Below are 17,304 nucleotides of genomic sequence, written 5' to 3'. Positions count from 1 at the left end.
TTCCATTTGCTTAAGTTTTACAGTTCTAAACTGGAAAAGTAGTTAAAATGGAAATTAAAATTAAAAGAAAAGGTAACATGGAATAAATATCATCTCTACATAGTAACCAATTTTCAGTTACTTACTTCAAAACAAAAATATATTTTTATACTGTTGAATCTAATACTTTCTTTAATAATAGTAATAATTTTCTCACTTACTCAGTTAATATTATTGGGACTGGCTTTAAAATGCTCAATCAGTTTAAATTAAATTAACTTATAATTATTTTGTGAGCTTGTTTTATATATTTAAAAATGATTTGTTATTTGTGGATTTTGGGGAAATTGAAAATTTTTGTAGCTATTTGAAATATTTTCAAAATTGTTTAAATATTATCAGGGTCATTAACCTGAAGGGCCCATGTTTTTATTTTTTATTTGTTGTTGTCTGCTTGCCGGCATCATTTTCGCTTGTGTTGTGAGCTAAGAATTGTTTTTTATTTTGAATATAGATGGCAGGAGTATCACTTCACTTAAAATGCGATACAAACAAACATTACCGGCTAAATTGTCTTTACTTGAAAGACATTTAATTTATTAATACTTAGTTAAGTTTTATATAGTTAATCGAGAATTGTTATATTAAAGCTCCCAATAAAAGTCAAATTCATCTTTAAATATATTTTTTTAGGCACCATTGTTACAATTTCTTTTAAAAGTCATGATGATGTGAAAGGAGTAGGCAGATTTTTAGGTACTAAAAACAAGAAAATGGCGGTGACTGATAAAATGGAAGAAAATTTGGATTGGAACTGTGATATGGAAGTACAGTTATTTCATGCAATGAGAGGTCATAAACCTGTGGGTAAGTTCTTCAGGAATTCACTTACTTGGGTGTGCAACATATAAGTTGCCCATTACCTACAATTTAAGAAAACATGGAAGGCAAAGTATTTGGGCAGGGTCTTTGTGTGGCCTCTGCATTTATTTCTTAATTCATATTTTATAAATGCTAACTAGAATAACTCCTAATATTAAATATAGACTTATACTTGGAAGAATTTTATTTGTTTTAGCATCATTAAAATAGTAAACTAGTTCATTTCTAAGTATAATTTGATTTGATTGAACATGTTGAAGAAGTGTAGCTTTTTGAGATAGTTTTAAAGTTGCTGTTATAGTTTTGTTAAATGCATTCAGTTGTCTAAAATCTTAAATGATTGTTACCTTATTCTGAATTTCTGTGTGCTCCCCATAATTGAAAAATAATTTATTTCTGTAGTTACACAATTAATGAAATGGCCATAGGCTAATAAAATTTATAAAAGATGCAAAGTGAAATTGTAATTGCTCTCATCCCCACTGATATGTACACAACTGTAACAAATAGAAAAAAAAAATCTTATGAAAAAATTCTCAATTGTTAATTGCTTAATGATATATTTATATATATCACTAAGAATGTTTTTATTATCTGTCATAGAAGTGAACTGTGTAAGGTCATGCTGCATAATTTTAAATAAAATAGGCAGTTGCCAATCCTATAAAACGCAGACTCTTTATGCTCGTTATTTCACTCAGTTTCTAGAAGGTCTGTGGATTTGCTTTTTATCATATAACTAGCTGAAGTGTCCAATTGAATGCATGGTTTCTGTATTTAAAGGTAGTATTCCATTATGCATTGTGGTAGTGTTAACTACAAGGTCAAGTTATATCAACAGAATCTATAATGCCTTATGGCTGGTGCAGTGGCAGTTTCAGGTAGGGGGTATAACCTCTCCCATGATCAAGATGTGTATTTTTTATTTTTTTTACTGCCACATGATGTTAAAGCTTAACTGATACCACTGCTTTTTCTGGCCCCCCCTCCCCACTTTAAAAAAATCCTGGGACAACTGGCTGGACATTATTATTATTATTATTAGCCACATGGTGCAAGGAAGCCCAAGGCTTATGCTGCACCAGCCAAAAAAAAAAAAAAAAAAATTTCTGAATTACCCTGAGAGAGAGAGAAAGAGATAGAGAGAGAACAAGAGTCAGAAGTAGAAGCGAATCATCAAGAAAGAGAAGAATGATGATATCCAGCTCAGGACCCTGGGTGTGCCAAGCCCATACTCACCAGATGTGAGCCCTTGGGGTTAAATACAAAGCATTCTAATTAAGTTATTACATACCATTATTACTATGATTACTAACTACAGCATTTTTGAGCAGGAGGCTCCAGACAAGGAATTTTTTTCCCAGCTCAGTGGTTTATTCATGTTTATCAGGATCAGAGTATTCATAAAAAAAAAAATTGTTGCATTCTGGTAAAGACACTATAATTAAAAAATATATAATCTAGGAAACAACACTCCATTGGTCAAAACCCTAAAAGGAACATATCTGCTCTCATATGTATCTGTCTGACACCGTTTTTTTTTCCTTATTTATAAAAAATTAATTTTTATGTTTTTGTTGAATTGAAAGTGGTGTTTAATTATGGTATACACAATTTATCCCATATTTGTTAAAAAAAAAAAAAAGCATTTAGTCGCATGACATCAGTTAGAAGACAGAACAACAGTTAACCATTCATAATTTTAGCAAATGAAGACAAAAACAAAATATTGTATTATCATTATTTAGAGAAAATTGGTGGGTAAAATCAGCTGAAAGTCAAGGGATTAAAATATGTATGATTATAATTTTTTGTGTGTGCATGTGCTCCTAATTATTTTAAGATGTCACTTTTTTTTTTTTTTTTTACCCCAACAATTTTAAGAGGATAGTTGCATTATTGATATTAATTAAACAAAAAATTGATTGGAAAAAATTTTAAAAATTTATTCCTGTTGATTACGCTTAGGAATGCCTGCACATGGTGTGTTAAACTCTGGCAAAATTAAATTATGTAACCTTTCTTTTTTATATACAGTAGACTTGATTATCTGGAGGTGGTTAACTAGGGTCTCCACGGCCCATGGAAGTCTAAGTTGGATTGCAAAAAAGAAATACATGGAATCTGTTACAGGTGTTGTTTATGTACATTTTTTAATGTTGCTATAGAGAAGATCCTTGAATTTCTCAGAAACCTCATCCCTACCCAGTAGATTGAACAGTCTTGACATTGGGAAAGTAAATATGTAGTGACCATCCAATCAGAATCGGTTTGTACTTGTAGTCCATTCACTCAGAAAGGGATGAATGTGTTACTTAAGCAAGGTGAGTAATATTTAGATGGAATTTATTTTTCATATATGACGTGCTTGCATTGAAATATTGATGATCAGCTGGATTCTCTACATAGCCTTCACTTAGCATTAAAGCAATGTTTTAAGTAATAGTTCCTACAGACACAAACCTATGTTCTCTCATCTGTTACCATCCAGCTATTCAAGTCATGTTATTAAATCAGGTATCAGAGTGCCAAGACTGTTGAATCTATTTATAACTCACTCTAGTCATGTTTCAGTAATCTGTACAGTTAATTTTCATGCTGTGCCGATGTTTTTAATTTTTAGTATGAAGAACACAAATTTTAATTTTTAACGTGATGAACACAAATGGAAGCATTTATGTTCATCATGTTAAAATTGAAAGGATTGATCTTTCTGCTGAATGAAAACTTATCAGTATTATGTATCAATAACTTATCAGCTTATCAATAATATGAAAAAGGTGCCAAAGTGTAAACTTTAATGAGTTTCTCCTTGACTGTATGGTACAGCAAGGAGATGCTGCTCCTATTGAGAGGATGGTGCTTTGAAATTTATGTAGTACTATTTGTAGAAAGGCAAACTAAGAGATAAGATAACCATCATGGTTTTCCCTTTTCAAAAAAAAAAAATTACATATTGAATTTTATGTCAGATCTTCCCAGACTGAAGTGTACTTTTATAAATGTGAATATATGTGTGTAAGTAAATTTATATTTTTGTCACATTTGCACGATCTCTCATTTGTGGATATATGGGCAAGTTTTCCCACCTATTAAGGATAATCAGGAGTCTACTGTACCTATAACTTTCATTGACTTTTCCCACAATTTTTTTTTTCTGGTTCTTCATCAGCTCCGTGTTGACAACCTTAATTATAATTGTCATTGATACAGTATTTTCAGCATTATGTAGGAATAATAGTTATCTTAAACTAATAATGAATGCTGCTGCTGCTGTTTTTTTTTTTTTTTTTTTTAGGAGCATTAGTAACTAATGTCATATTGCTCCATACATACTGTCTGTAAATTGCGTGTGTTCTGTGGTCCATTTGCTGTTTTGCTGGACAAAAAAACCTAAGTTTCCGGGAGGAAAAAAAACCATGCTAACCTTGCCTCAGACTAACTAATTCGGCCACGTTGTGAAAAAGGCCCATAAAAATTTCTCTTGTCATTGATGGGACTTGAACTCAGGTCTTTCCACCTGGCTGTGGGGAGGCCAGCGATTCTATGAGCTGTGCTACCCATGAGGGCGATAATAAATACATTACATAGGTAATGGTATGTCAGCCATATAGTGCTACTGTATTGTTTCCGTACATAGGCTGATTTGCATGTTGTGTAGGCTGGAAAACCTGGAATAAATCATGGGAGCAAAATCCCCTCCCTGCCTCCTGTGATTGGCTGACTGCAGCGCCAAATTAAAGAAACCTTTAAAAATTTCTCAATTCTCTGAAAGAATTCAAACCTAAATTTCTCTAAATAAGTGACAAAACCAGTATAACCCCTGGCAGCATGTCATGATGGGTACATTGTATCGTACCTTTACGTACAGTGAAGATTAATTATACTGTTTTGGGGGTAGTAGAGTTAAAAAAAAAAATATACACCTCAGCACTTTATACAGTTTCATACCTGCATGTCATAGGAATGAGTGATAAGTATTAAAATTTCTAAATAACAAATAAATCAGCTTTATATAAATGTAAAAAAATAATTAAATTCTTAATGGGGAATTAACACACTCATAAATCCCACTTAAATAATTAATTTAATTAAATTTAAGGTTATGCCAAGACAAATTCCTGAAACCAAATTAATTCAAGTAATCCAGCTGCTGCCAGAACAGTGATAGTCATTAAAACACAGAAGCAGAAGTCACCCAGCTCAACACTACACGATGAAGTCAGTTTGTATGAAGTTTTAAAGTTGGTATAAAAACTTATTTAATTTCTTAATGATTTTCATTTTGTTCTTTTCAGTGGGAGGGAGGGGAATAGAAGGAGGGAATATCTTCCTTCTTTGTAATATTTTACCTCCCCATTTTTTGTGTTATAAGTCTTACAACAGTTCATGGTATTTTCTTCTAAGCTTAACTGCCCTTCTTTTCCTTTATAATCCTATAAACTTTGTCTTGATTATATTAATTTGTTTAAATCATTAGATTTAAGTGTTCTATATTCTTTGTGTGGTGGCACCTCCGTAGCCAGGTGGGAAGGAGCAGCAGTGCGTAGCACACGCTTCTTGATTAGACCGGGGTTCGAGCCCGTCACCACCAAATACGGAGGATGCGGAAAGGTCAGGGAATGACCACCGCACCGGAGCAATATGGCCTTAGTTGCTAATGCTCCTAAACACCAAATAACAACAATAACATCTTTGTGAGCTTAAAACTAAAAGATACTCTTCAAGGTTTAAACCTAAATGAATGTCAAGTGGACTGATGAGACTAGTGGCAGAGAAGAAAAATACATGGGAATGGGTATAAATTAACAGGGGATACAGAAAGCTACAGTAAGTATAAATTAGTCCACAGTCAATTCATAAAGAGGAATAGGCAAGCTAAGGCAGATTATGAGAAATCTTTGGCAAAGAATGCAAAGAAAATTAGCAGATTTCTTTATATTAACACTAGAACAGGGGTCTGCAACCTATGGCTCTTTGAACATGTAGCTGTGGCTTTTTAACGTGTAGCCCACATGAAGCACAATTTGAAATGGAGTTAAGAGGACTTAAAAGTCTAGGACATGTGGAGTGAAATTGAGGATTTCGAGAGGCAAAAGGCCACCCTTGCAATTCTACACAAATGGACAGCGATAGATGAGTTGAAAAAGCAAGACAAAATTGTGTTTTCACTGTGTGGAGTAGCTTACTGGGCACATATTTGTTTGGACTTCTCTGTGTTTGGTTTGCTGTATTTCTGCAGGCAAATATTTTTGAACATGAACTACATTAAAAATAAATCAAGAAATAGTCTGAAGAAGGCGGGTCTCTCAGCATGTTTAAAGATTAAAATTACAGCATGCTTGCCTGCTGTTGAGAGACTCGCTCAAGAAGTTCAGCAGCAAAAGTCACATTAATTCGTACCTAATTGGATGTTTATTACATTTTTTCAGTGTTAATAAATATTTCAAAGTATATATTTTTTTAAAAAACCCCTTCCCACTCTATTCCATTTCTTAACTCCCCCTTCTCACAGCTTTAGCTGAGGTGCGGCTCTTCGGATTCTCTCTTTTTTTTTAATTAGATCGAAAATGGCTCTTTACTCAAAAAAGGTTGCCAACCCCTGCACTAGAAGGTAAGGGATGAATCATATTGGTCTACTAGATATGAATGGTATAACTGTTAATGATTCTGTTTAGGTTGCTGACAAACTGAGTAAATATTTTGCATCTGTATTTACACAATAAAACATTTTTAGGGATGGGGATGCCAGAAGTATGTCAAATTCTAACAGGGACCAGAATAATTTTGTGATAACTAAGAGAAAAGTGAGAAATTCTCTAAGCTAAAAGTAAATAAGCTACCTACAGCTGATGGGATTTATCCATTTATATTAAGAGAGGTAGCAAAATTCTGGGATTACTGCTATCATATGAGTAGCAGTAATTCCAGAATAACATGCCAACTGTGTGGTATCACAATCAAGGTAGTCAAGGATGAAAAAGACCTGGGGATAATTGTGCAGTCAAACACAAAGTTCTCTGAGCAGTGCAGATGAATTGCTTAGATGTAAGGAGATAACCGTTCTGTTGTATAAGGCAGTGGTTAGACTGCATCTTGGTTACTGTAGGTCTGGCAGCTTCATTTCAGGAAGCATGTTTCTGTTGGAATTGTAGAGAAGAGCAGCGAGATTAGCGAAGGGATCAAACGGGTATGTTTACCAAGAAAGATCGGCTCTTAAAATTGCAACATCTGGAAATTAGTTGTCTATAAGGACATCTGATTGAGGTGGTTAAGGCTTTGAATTTAATTTTCTCTCATGTACATCTTTCACACATTATGTCATAAGAAATAATGTAAATAATAAACATTTTTATACAGGATTAACTCTAGCATGGTGTTATTTGGCATCCTTACTCTTGCTCAGACAATGCATATAAGGGGGTATAAATTTAAATGAGGAAGGTTGGTTGCAGGATAGATCTGCAGAAATTTGCTTTCAGTCAGTAAGGCGCCTCCTTAGCCAGGTGGGAAGGAGCAGCAGTGCGTAACACACGCTTCTTGAGTAGACCGGGGTTCGAGCCCATCGCCACCAAATACGGAGGATGCAGAAAGGTCAGGGAATGACCACCGCATATCCCGGAGCAATATGGCCTTAGTTGCTAATGCTCCTAAAAACCAAATAACAAATAAACAACAACAATCAGTCAGTAAATAGTTGATAGTTGAAACAAACTTCCATCTGGTGTTGTTGGAAGTGGGTAGTTTGAATAAATTTAAGGAAGAAGTAGGCAGATTTTAGAGGACAAGTGATATGGGAAATTTTTTTTTTTTTTTTTTGGATGATGCTGTTATAAGCTTGACAGGTTAAAATCATGCTAATATTATGCATGATTTTAACCTCTGACCTCATGACAAAAAAAAATTTTTAGACAAATATGTAGAAAAATTATACACACTTTTTTAATGTTTCCCAGAAAATTTTGTCATCTTATTCCCTGACTCTGTTACCTGTTCATTTCTCCTGGGAGTTTAATTACCACCCCACCCCATGGCCAAATTTCATTGATCCAAATTCCATACAGTCTCCAGACTGTCCCCTCTTTTATTGGTTGACCAGTAATATCCTATTCTCAAACCATTCCTGGCTTTTCCTACACCTTCTTTCTCCCCGCCGACTGGGCTAGCCGGGTGGGTAAAGTGCCTGCCTGGCAACCCAAAGGTCGCGGGTTTGAATCCTGCCTCGGGCTTGGATCAAAGTACTGCAAAAACCTTGGGAGGTGCATTATGGCCACAGAAGCCGATGCGCCAACAACTAACCCAAAAAAAAAAAAAAATTCTTTCTCCCCATATGTCAGTGTTAGTAGGCTCCTAATTTTCTAGACAATCCATATACCAGTTTTTATTCTCTATAATTCTTTATAACTAGCCAATTTTTGAATTTTTTTTTGGATTCTTAAAGTTTTAATATGTTAACCTACAATTTATAATAGTGGAATTTCAATAAAATTTCTTTCTTTTCTTAGTCTAGTTATGTCTAGAAAACAGAACTCATAATAGTTCCAAAACATTGACTTGATTACTGTTGTGCTTGAATTAATTCATTATGAGGAATTTTGGTGAAATCTTTGATTTCATTAAATTAATTAGTTAAGTGTAATTTTCACGAATGTGTATGTTTATTTCCATCTTAAGAATTTAATTTGCTCGCATGTATGTCTTTCACACTATAAAATAAAAAATAATGTAAATAATAAACATTTTTATACAGGATCAATTCTAGCGTGGTGTTAATCAGCAGCTGTGGGGTTTTGTACATTTCAAATTCATACCAGTGATGCAGCAGAAAGTCCCAAAGGCACATATTGTTGTAGAAAGTGCTTCAAGATCTTGTTCATCCCCCCCATGTACACATCAGTAACTAATTAAGAATACAAACAATAGCTTATTTGAAAGGTAGTAGATGCTACTCAACTATTTGCCCATGGATAGGCAGTAGTTGCTATAGTAAGTTACTGTTTTCCCTTTGATTGGCAGTATGTGTCATGGATCTGTGATTTAGTCATCTTCCCTATTGAGAAACACTTCAATGAACGGTTAAATTTAATGTCTGGTAATATCTAATGTTTCCCATAAAGCTTTATATATTAAGTGAGTTGCTCATAACAGAAGACATATGTAGTTTTGCTCAAAACAGAGGACTCTATCATAGTTTACTTTATTCTGCATAGTCCTAAAAGATTATCAAATGTTAGGCCAGTTTTCAGTTTATCAAAGGTAAAACATACAGTGAAAAGTCAAGTAGGCGAAAATGCAAATTGTGTAATCAGTTGTAAATAACATTAAAAAGTGGATCCTACATGTTGTGGTTGATCTCCTACCATTGCTAGATAATCAGATTCCTGGAATCAGGCTTCAATGTCTGTGCATGTAATGCGTGTTCAATCAAGCTAAGGTCAAGAGAGCAAAATGGCCAGTCCATGCACTTTATACTTTTCTTATTTAGTATGTTATAAACCAGTCTTTTCCCAGTGAGGTAGGGCATTATCATTCACAAAAATAAATCTTTTCTAATTATTCATATGAAAGGTCTATGTCTGAAGATTTCATCTCTATATTTCTGATGTCAAAAACTCATTCCTAACGATGCAGTGATTCTTAAACTGTGCTGCTGATGATTCTTCAAGCCATCCCAACAAACCAGTGCTATAACTCCATGAAAGCAAGTTTCCTGTTTGTTTTTATTTTCTTTTTTGTAAACATTTTTGATCATAGGTCCAGGTTCTACTGTGACATGCTGCCAATAGATTGCATACCATTGGCCAGATGACATAAAGTACTCTTTGGTGAAGACAGTTTCCATTTTGAAATGAGTTTTTCCTGTAAGAGTTCATCTTTAGAGGATTTAGTTTATTCAATTCAGGGGCATTGTCAGTATCTTCATAAACTGGTTGATTCTCAGTTGGTTTGATTTTCATTTCATTCTTACAAATCAATCAGTTGATTGATTGATTTGTAAGAATGACAGTAAAGGTGGCATTTTATAATCATCAGTCATGCAGATGATATTCTTCAATGCTGAGCTGATTGCATATTATGCAAATTTTTAATATAGTTATTCCTGAGTGTATAAATTTTTATAAATATATCGAAATTGTTAATAATGTATCTTCTGCAATCAGTAAAGCAGATGACACCCCTGTCCACACCCCATGGTTCCAGTGGTCTGTTTTGCTGGTAATGGTCCATTTGTCAGCATTATAGGTGCAGAGTTCCGTATAGTGAACCTGTAATTCTTCAGGACTCTGTCGTTTTTGTACCAGTAAAATCAACCCAACTCAGGACTCCATACAGTATATCCTAAGCAGGTTGCAGACTGGCTGCAGGTTTGATTGAGCTGGTCTCATAAAAGATCTTTTTCTGATTGGACAACTCTATGGCCATGTCAGTGTAGACACATATTATGCATGTACATAAATTACATATTCTCAAGGTGAAAATACACTGTTAACTTTAATCATTGGGTAGTGCAGTTGTAAACTCCTTATTATGTGTGGATCTCTTCTGCATGTTCTTAAATTTTCAAATCTTGTGCTAATTTTCACTTTATCAAAGAAAAACAACACAGTTTTTTTTTCCATCCCCATTGCAAACTGAATTTTCACTAGCAAAACAACCAACCCAATTTTCAGAACATGCAATTTATGTTCATAATACATTTCTCCATTAATATATCCCAGTATGAGTTGTCCAATCAGAAAACCATCTTTTTTATGGGGCCAGCTGAACATCAAACCAGCAGCCATCCTCCAACTTACTCAAAGAACATCTCAAGCTAATCAAAATCTGATCAGTTTTTAAATGTAAGTATAAATAAGGCCTGGTCTTGTTTATTTTCAGATGCTTTCTGACTTTTGTTCTCAACTTCTAATCTCAACTCTGTTGTTTTTTGTATTGATTTAGTCAAGGTGTCTCTCATATTTACAATGAGGAATATGCAGACATGCATTTTATATATGGATTTTGCAGTGGAAATGATAGGGCTGTTGTGGAATATCTGCAACACTATCCATATCATAAAATTCCACTTCAAAATGCGTAAATGTGTAGAGCCTTTACGTGATGATCCCTTTAGCCCTACAGTATCGTCTAAAATGCACAAGAACTTTTATGAGAAAATCATGCCAGCTGTGTATGGCTTTGAAGATGGTTAGAAGCACAGCTACAGCTTATAAGTTAAGTTTTGTTTGTGTCAGTCAACAGTTCAAATAATTCACTCTCTTTGTCGCCTGGTAGTCAAAATGAGGTGTTGCAAAATAATTTTCAAAATTGCTTTCACTAAACATATAGAGCAGAAAATCATCTTAATGTATTGCATTTCTAACCACTGCAATCATTGCATTTCTGCACCAATTTCATCAAGGGATGTTTAACAGCTGTTTCTTAGACATTTACTGGAGAATGAATTACCGCTTCACTTAGCTGTTCCTCTTCAAACAAGAAGGTGAATGTAGATACATCATGAGGGAATGCCTCTACATTTTGACATACAGGCTACAGGGCTTGAATACAGATTATCAGGGAAGGTGGATAGGATTTGAACCCATTAGGTAACACTTTTTGGGGGGGGGTAGTATGAAGTGTATGGTGTATTACAGTGATAATCTGGAAACATGGCAGCAGTTGATAGAGAGCATAAATGAAACCAGATAGGAGTAAAAAATGACATGAATGTGTTTGTCAGTATGGTTTGCATTGCTGTATTCATAAGAGCAGTATGATTCATGCTAAAGGAGGTCAGGTGTAAAAAAAATGTAATATTTTTGTACACCTGTAGTTTTCATTGAAATCAGATTTTTATTAATTCAACTGAAAAAAATAAATAAATAACATGAGATGGTTAGGCTCCTCTATTTTATAGTTTATAAGAATAAGTGCACAAAACTTAAGCATTACATGTGTGCATTTCCTTCAGCTTAGTATTTGTAGTTGCAAATGCTAACTACAAAATCTTTCTTTAATTTTATTCTAATTACCTACTTCCACAGTACCAGATGGAAGTCTGTTCTGGCAATCAATGACTCTCTGGCTAAAATCAAATTTTCACTCATCTATCCTGCAACCATTTTTTTTTTTCTCCATTTAAATTTATGATCCTTTTTTGTGTCTCTGAGAAAGAGTAAGGGTTCCAGAGTAAGGATTTAGTTTACTCAATCCATTTAAAGTCTTAAACACTTCAGTCAGGTCTCCTTGAGGATGCTGCAATTTTCAGGATGCTGCAATTTGTGAAACTGAAGTCTTTCTTGGTATGAGTACTCCTTCTGTGCCCTTGACTAATCTCTTGTAGCTATTCTCTGCACCCATTCCAACAGATCCACATATTCCTACAATAAGGCTGCCAGCCTTGTAACATTCAGTACTCAAGGTGCAATCTAACTATTGCCTTTTACATTGAGATAATCACTTTCTTGTCCCTGCTGGTAAAATTCCTGTACATCATTCATTGACTTATTAATCCACATGAGCTGCCCTAGCTACCTGTCTGCACTGCTCAGAGAACTTCGTGTTGAACTGTACGATTACTCCTTGTTTTTTTGTTCTCTACCTTAAGTATGGGACCACCTAGTTGTTATATTATTAGGGATTGCTGCTACCCATATGAAGTACCTTACATTTATCAATGTTAAACCATTTTTTCCATTTCACAGCCCATCTGCGCCGACCAGGCTAGCCAGGTGGATAAAGTGCCTGCCTGACAACCCAAAGGTCGCGGGTTCAAATCCCGCCTCAGGCTTGGATCAGAGTAAAATGCAAAAACTTTTGGAGGTGCATTATGGCCACAGAAGCCGACTTAAAAGTGCAAATCTGCCTATGAACACACACCTGTACATAATACACAGTCAGCCATGTGAACAGCATTATGACCACAATAAATAGTAGATGTGCCAAAAAAATCCCTGGCAACAACCATATCTCAGAGTTTAATGTATATAAATTTTATATATATTTATATATATATACAGTAAACCCCTGCTATTCGCGGGGGTTACATTCCTGAGAAATGTCGTGAATACCGAAAACGCGAATACTGAGTTATGGCTCCCATAGTAATAAAGGGGTTCCGTTCCAAAGTATGAAATATATAAGAAAAACTAGTCTAAAATTGTCTATGTATGTATTATATGTACCTTCATAATATGACTATGTACATAGACAGTACATAGTGAAATGCAAGCATATGGCATCGAAATGAAAATAAGAAACAATTTAATATTAAATGTAATATTTATAGAAATTTCAAACAAATCTTTCAAACCAGCGCCTTTGTAGCAAAAAACTTATCCCGCCAGTGCTATCACCAGTTTTGGTAAAGTGTTGCTAAAGGAGTTTTGCCGTTTCATGAATGATGAGTGAACTTAATGGAATTTTATTTTGAGTTTGGTGTTCTATCCACAGATTTAAAGCCTTTTCCGTTTTTTCTAATTTAACATCACGAGTTACAGAGGAAATTTTTGAAGCAATTAGCGCGTTTTCACAGACACTACGGTGGATTTTTTTTTCAGATTGTTTGATAGACCGTACCGTTGACTCATTGATTTTATAATGTTTTGCCACTGAGGAGTCACTTTCACCATTAGAAATTTTGTCTAATAACTCAATTTTATTCGCTAATGTCATCACCTTCTTTGATATTTTCACATTTCTCTTGTTATTCGTAGCCATATTTTTGTACGGGTTAGAAAGAACTTGTCCACAATAAAGTCACTTTCTTCCGTTAAAACACTCGAAAAAGTCTGTTTTACACTGTAAAACGGTAGATTTATCACTTTTGTAAGCATATCAATTTATAAATTGATAAATTTATTCAATTTATAAGCATATAAATTAAAAGCAAACGACGAAACCTTCCATGACAAGCTCATAACACATACTGAACAAGGATTAGCGAGAAACATTCACGCTTGCGATTTTGTCACCCCTCTCCCCCCACCCACTGAGCGCTGTTTTGACTGGGAAAGATAATTTTAGCCACGCCCATGTTTTTTTATGGCAGAAAATATTCACGGCGCTTTAAAATTCACATTTTTTTAGGTTTCATTTTATATTAAATCAGCGATCGCGAATACGCGAAACCGCGAATACAGATACCGCGAATAGCGGGGGTTTACTGTATATATATATATATATATATATATATATATATATTTTTTTTTTTATGTGAAACATCCTTGGGGGGCACCTTAGGCTTGATCGGTCACGAAAACTCAATGTGGAAGTGACATCATCTGCAGCTTCCACCAGAGGGGAATTATCATGACTTGTTTTGTTGCAATCATACTTCTTGCAGCTGCCATTTGACTAATGTTGATTTGGTAGAGTAAGTAGCGGGTATGACCCCGCTACTTACTCTACCGAATTTGTCGCAAAAATGTGAAACGGAAATGATACAAATTACGTTACTTCCTAAATGAGACTAATGCAGTCACTAACATTGATTTGGTAGAGTAAGTAGCGAGTGTGAGTCCACTACTTACTCAACTGAATCAACGTTACCTAAGCATCTTTACAAGCCAAGGATGTTTCACATAAAACCATCTACCATGCGTGTTCACCACATGCACCTTTTTTTTTATAGTCTCAGTCTACTACACTTTATCATGGTTGCTAGTGGTGAAATTTTAGAATCAGAAGGTCCATATTAAGGAAACTGCCAGTTTTATTTGCAAAAATGGGGCAAAGAGGATGCAAGGTATTAAATGCATTTATGACACTTCATTTTGAAATAAAGTAGAAAGGCAGGTATGTTGGGATCATTAAATGAAATAATTTCATGGTGCTATTCATTGTAGTATTGGGGGCTGCCTTTGGTACCAGTACTATAGGTTTCTGACCCCTGACTTACTCCACCACTAGCTTGGCAGTGGATTAGGATAGGCAGGAATTGGACCTAAATCATTTGAAATAACAGGAGCTCAGTACAGCCACGGAATCACAAGATCTATCAATAACCCTCTTCATTGCCAAAGCTATATCTGGTATATTAGTACAAAAAGACAAATATAATACACCACTCACATCACACTCCTAATGTATCAGCTAATATACATTAGGAGTGTGATGCGAGTGGTGAAATTCTACATTATATAAATCAGTACTATGTAAATCACTATTTCTTGAATTCTGTTATTATTTTTTACTCTAGTGGCCACTGAACTTATTCAACCATAATAGAGTCAAAATGATAGACAACTATTTTAAATATATTTACCCTTTCATTGGTTGTGTGGCACCCAACAGGGGCCACATCTTTTTTTAAATTTTGCTATTTTTTTTTTAAATTTGGGAATGAAATTATATCCTCCTGTGCTCCTTACTCCCACCAGTTTTCTCCAAATGATGATACAGTATTTTATGTTTTAATTTACTAGAGTTATGAGAGGTTTAACTATTTTTATCACATTTACCTATTTTTGAATAGCTGCAGTTTATGAATACCTCTCATCCAACAACAGTAATTCATTTCCCTATTCATCTTCAAGATGGGAAGGGTGATGAATTACAATTAATGTATCTGAACCAATAGCATTTTATAATTTCAATTGTATGAACTGTTAATAAAACTGAAGACCTGGATGATGATGATAAACATATTATTATTGTTCCCACAAGTACAACCTGTTTGTTGCAACTGATGAACCAAAGGGTAATAATGATATTCAAAGCTTGTTAGCTCCTGTGAGCTGTGCAAGAACTGATCACTGAGCCAAATGGCAAGGATCGGTCATCATTTCAGGAGTTCTAGTGGAAATAAATATTAAGAACTCTACAGGTTAATGTTTCAGCATTGTGGGAGGAAGGCACTGGGAGTACAGTGGATGATATGTAGTGGATTATATAGCCCCAGTGTATTCTGTGTTATTGAAGAACTTTCCAGTGTTTCTGAAATTCAGTTACAGATTCTGGAATAGGCAAATAATTTGTATTGAAGAAGTGGACATAAGTAATGTGGTGGAGACCCTGGAATTACATGATGTTTAGTTGACCCACAAGGAACTGATTGAGCTGGAGCAGCAAAGAGTAAGAGTGAGAGAAGGGAGAGGAATTGGAGCCAGGATCACAAGTAAAATAGTTCACAACAAAAGGATGAATAAGCCTTCAGTTTGTTTGAGAAAGGGATAGCATTCTAATTGAGCATGACCCGAATATGGAACAGAGCCACAAGTTCAATCAAGAATTCAGTGATCAAAAAGATCCCTATAGATATCTATCCTTGTTTTATTAAAATGTGAATAATTTGGTATGGCTAATACAGTTTTTTAAATAAATGTTTGTATAAAATACAATACAATATATGTGTTTTTATTGATTACCACTTTTAATATTTTAATTTTTTCTAAAAATTGAGTAGCTAAGTGAATTTTAAATTAAGTTGACTAGTCCAAAAATTTAATCAAGAGAATACATCTCTGTTTTATAATATAAATGTACATATGTAAAAAGACATGTTTATATTGTTTTGATATATGTTGCCATTTGTAACATATCAGTTTCAAAGATCAGTTTCAGTTCAACGAAAGAAGCTGAAAAATTGTTATGACAAAAATGAAATCTAATAATTGCTGTGGATGAGCATTTATGTTCCTTTTACAGATGAAACAGACCTAGGGTTAAATAACATGATACTATATATAAAAAATACCAAAAAGTGGAGATTTTGCTGATTATAATGAGCATTTGAGCAGGAGAAATGCAAAGTACCAGTATTATGCAAAAATCTGTATATGAGTAATATGAATTAATAAAACTGAGTATTGTGCAAAACTAGCATTATGTGAGAAATGTGGTGTATTCAAAATAAAAGTATATTTTCTAAAATTTTCCTAAATAAACACTTCTATTCTTAATTTTTTATCTCAGACAAATTGTTCAGAGGAAAGTTTATTTTCTGTTTGAGTTATTTTCATTTTAAAAGAAACGTCTGGTTTCATTATTATAATGTGATTTATTAACATTAATTATATATATGTGAATGAATTATGTTTTGGAGAACGTTAATAATAATATGGATAATTTAAATTGGGAATCATTCATAGTTCTCTGGGTTAACAGTTAGTGTTGATTAATAAATGCTATGAAGAGCTGATATGAGGGAATTATGCAATAATAATAAATTCATATTTACTTTTATAGGTGTAAATCGCTACTTTCAGATGGCCTGTATTCATGAAAAATTCAGTAATTCCATAAACAAAGAAATTTATTCCAAACAAATATGGACCCACCTTGACACAATGTATGACATGGCTGCTTTGGTAAGTGAATTGAATGTGTGTATAATCATCATTATTTTAGTTTTAAACAGGGTTACTATGACATATATGAATCAGTTAAGATAGATACATAATACCAGAGTTCAGCTGGACTTTTTTTTTTTTATTTAGATTTTAAAATTGCTGAACACAT

The 17,304-nt window shown here is 34.0% G+C and overlaps 1 protein-coding gene across 2 annotated transcripts in view; it reads left to right on the top strand.

Moving 5' to 3' along the window:
• The first annotated feature begins 691 nt into the window (after positions 1-691).
• LOC150086616 (uncharacterized) overlaps positions 692-17,304 on the top strand; it is a 72,683-nt gene continuing 56,070 nt past the window's right edge. Inside the window, exons 1-3 of one of the 2 annotated variants that reach the window (XM_090371480.1) lie at positions 748-846; positions 4,964-5,082; positions 17,032-17,153. In XM_090371480.1, coding sequence (XP_090227606.1) covers positions 17,052-17,153 — 102 coding nt within the window. In that variant the 5' untranslated portion in view covers positions 748-846; positions 4,964-5,082; positions 17,032-17,051. Of the gene's footprint in view, positions 847-4,963; positions 5,083-17,031; positions 17,154-17,304 lie in introns of both variants that reach the window. The other variant, XM_090371479.1, reaches the window with a different exon arrangement.

The sequence above is a fragment of the Mastigoproctus giganteus genome, chromosome 4 (genome assembly GCF_048544385.1).
Source record: "Mastigoproctus giganteus isolate SK-2022 chromosome 4, ASM4854438v1, whole genome shotgun sequence".
Taxonomy (NCBI): domain Eukaryota; kingdom Metazoa; phylum Arthropoda; class Arachnida; order Uropygi; family Thelyphonidae; genus Mastigoproctus; species Mastigoproctus giganteus.
Note: the sequence above shows the minus strand (reverse complement) of the source record. Positions and strands in the feature narration are given on the sequence as shown.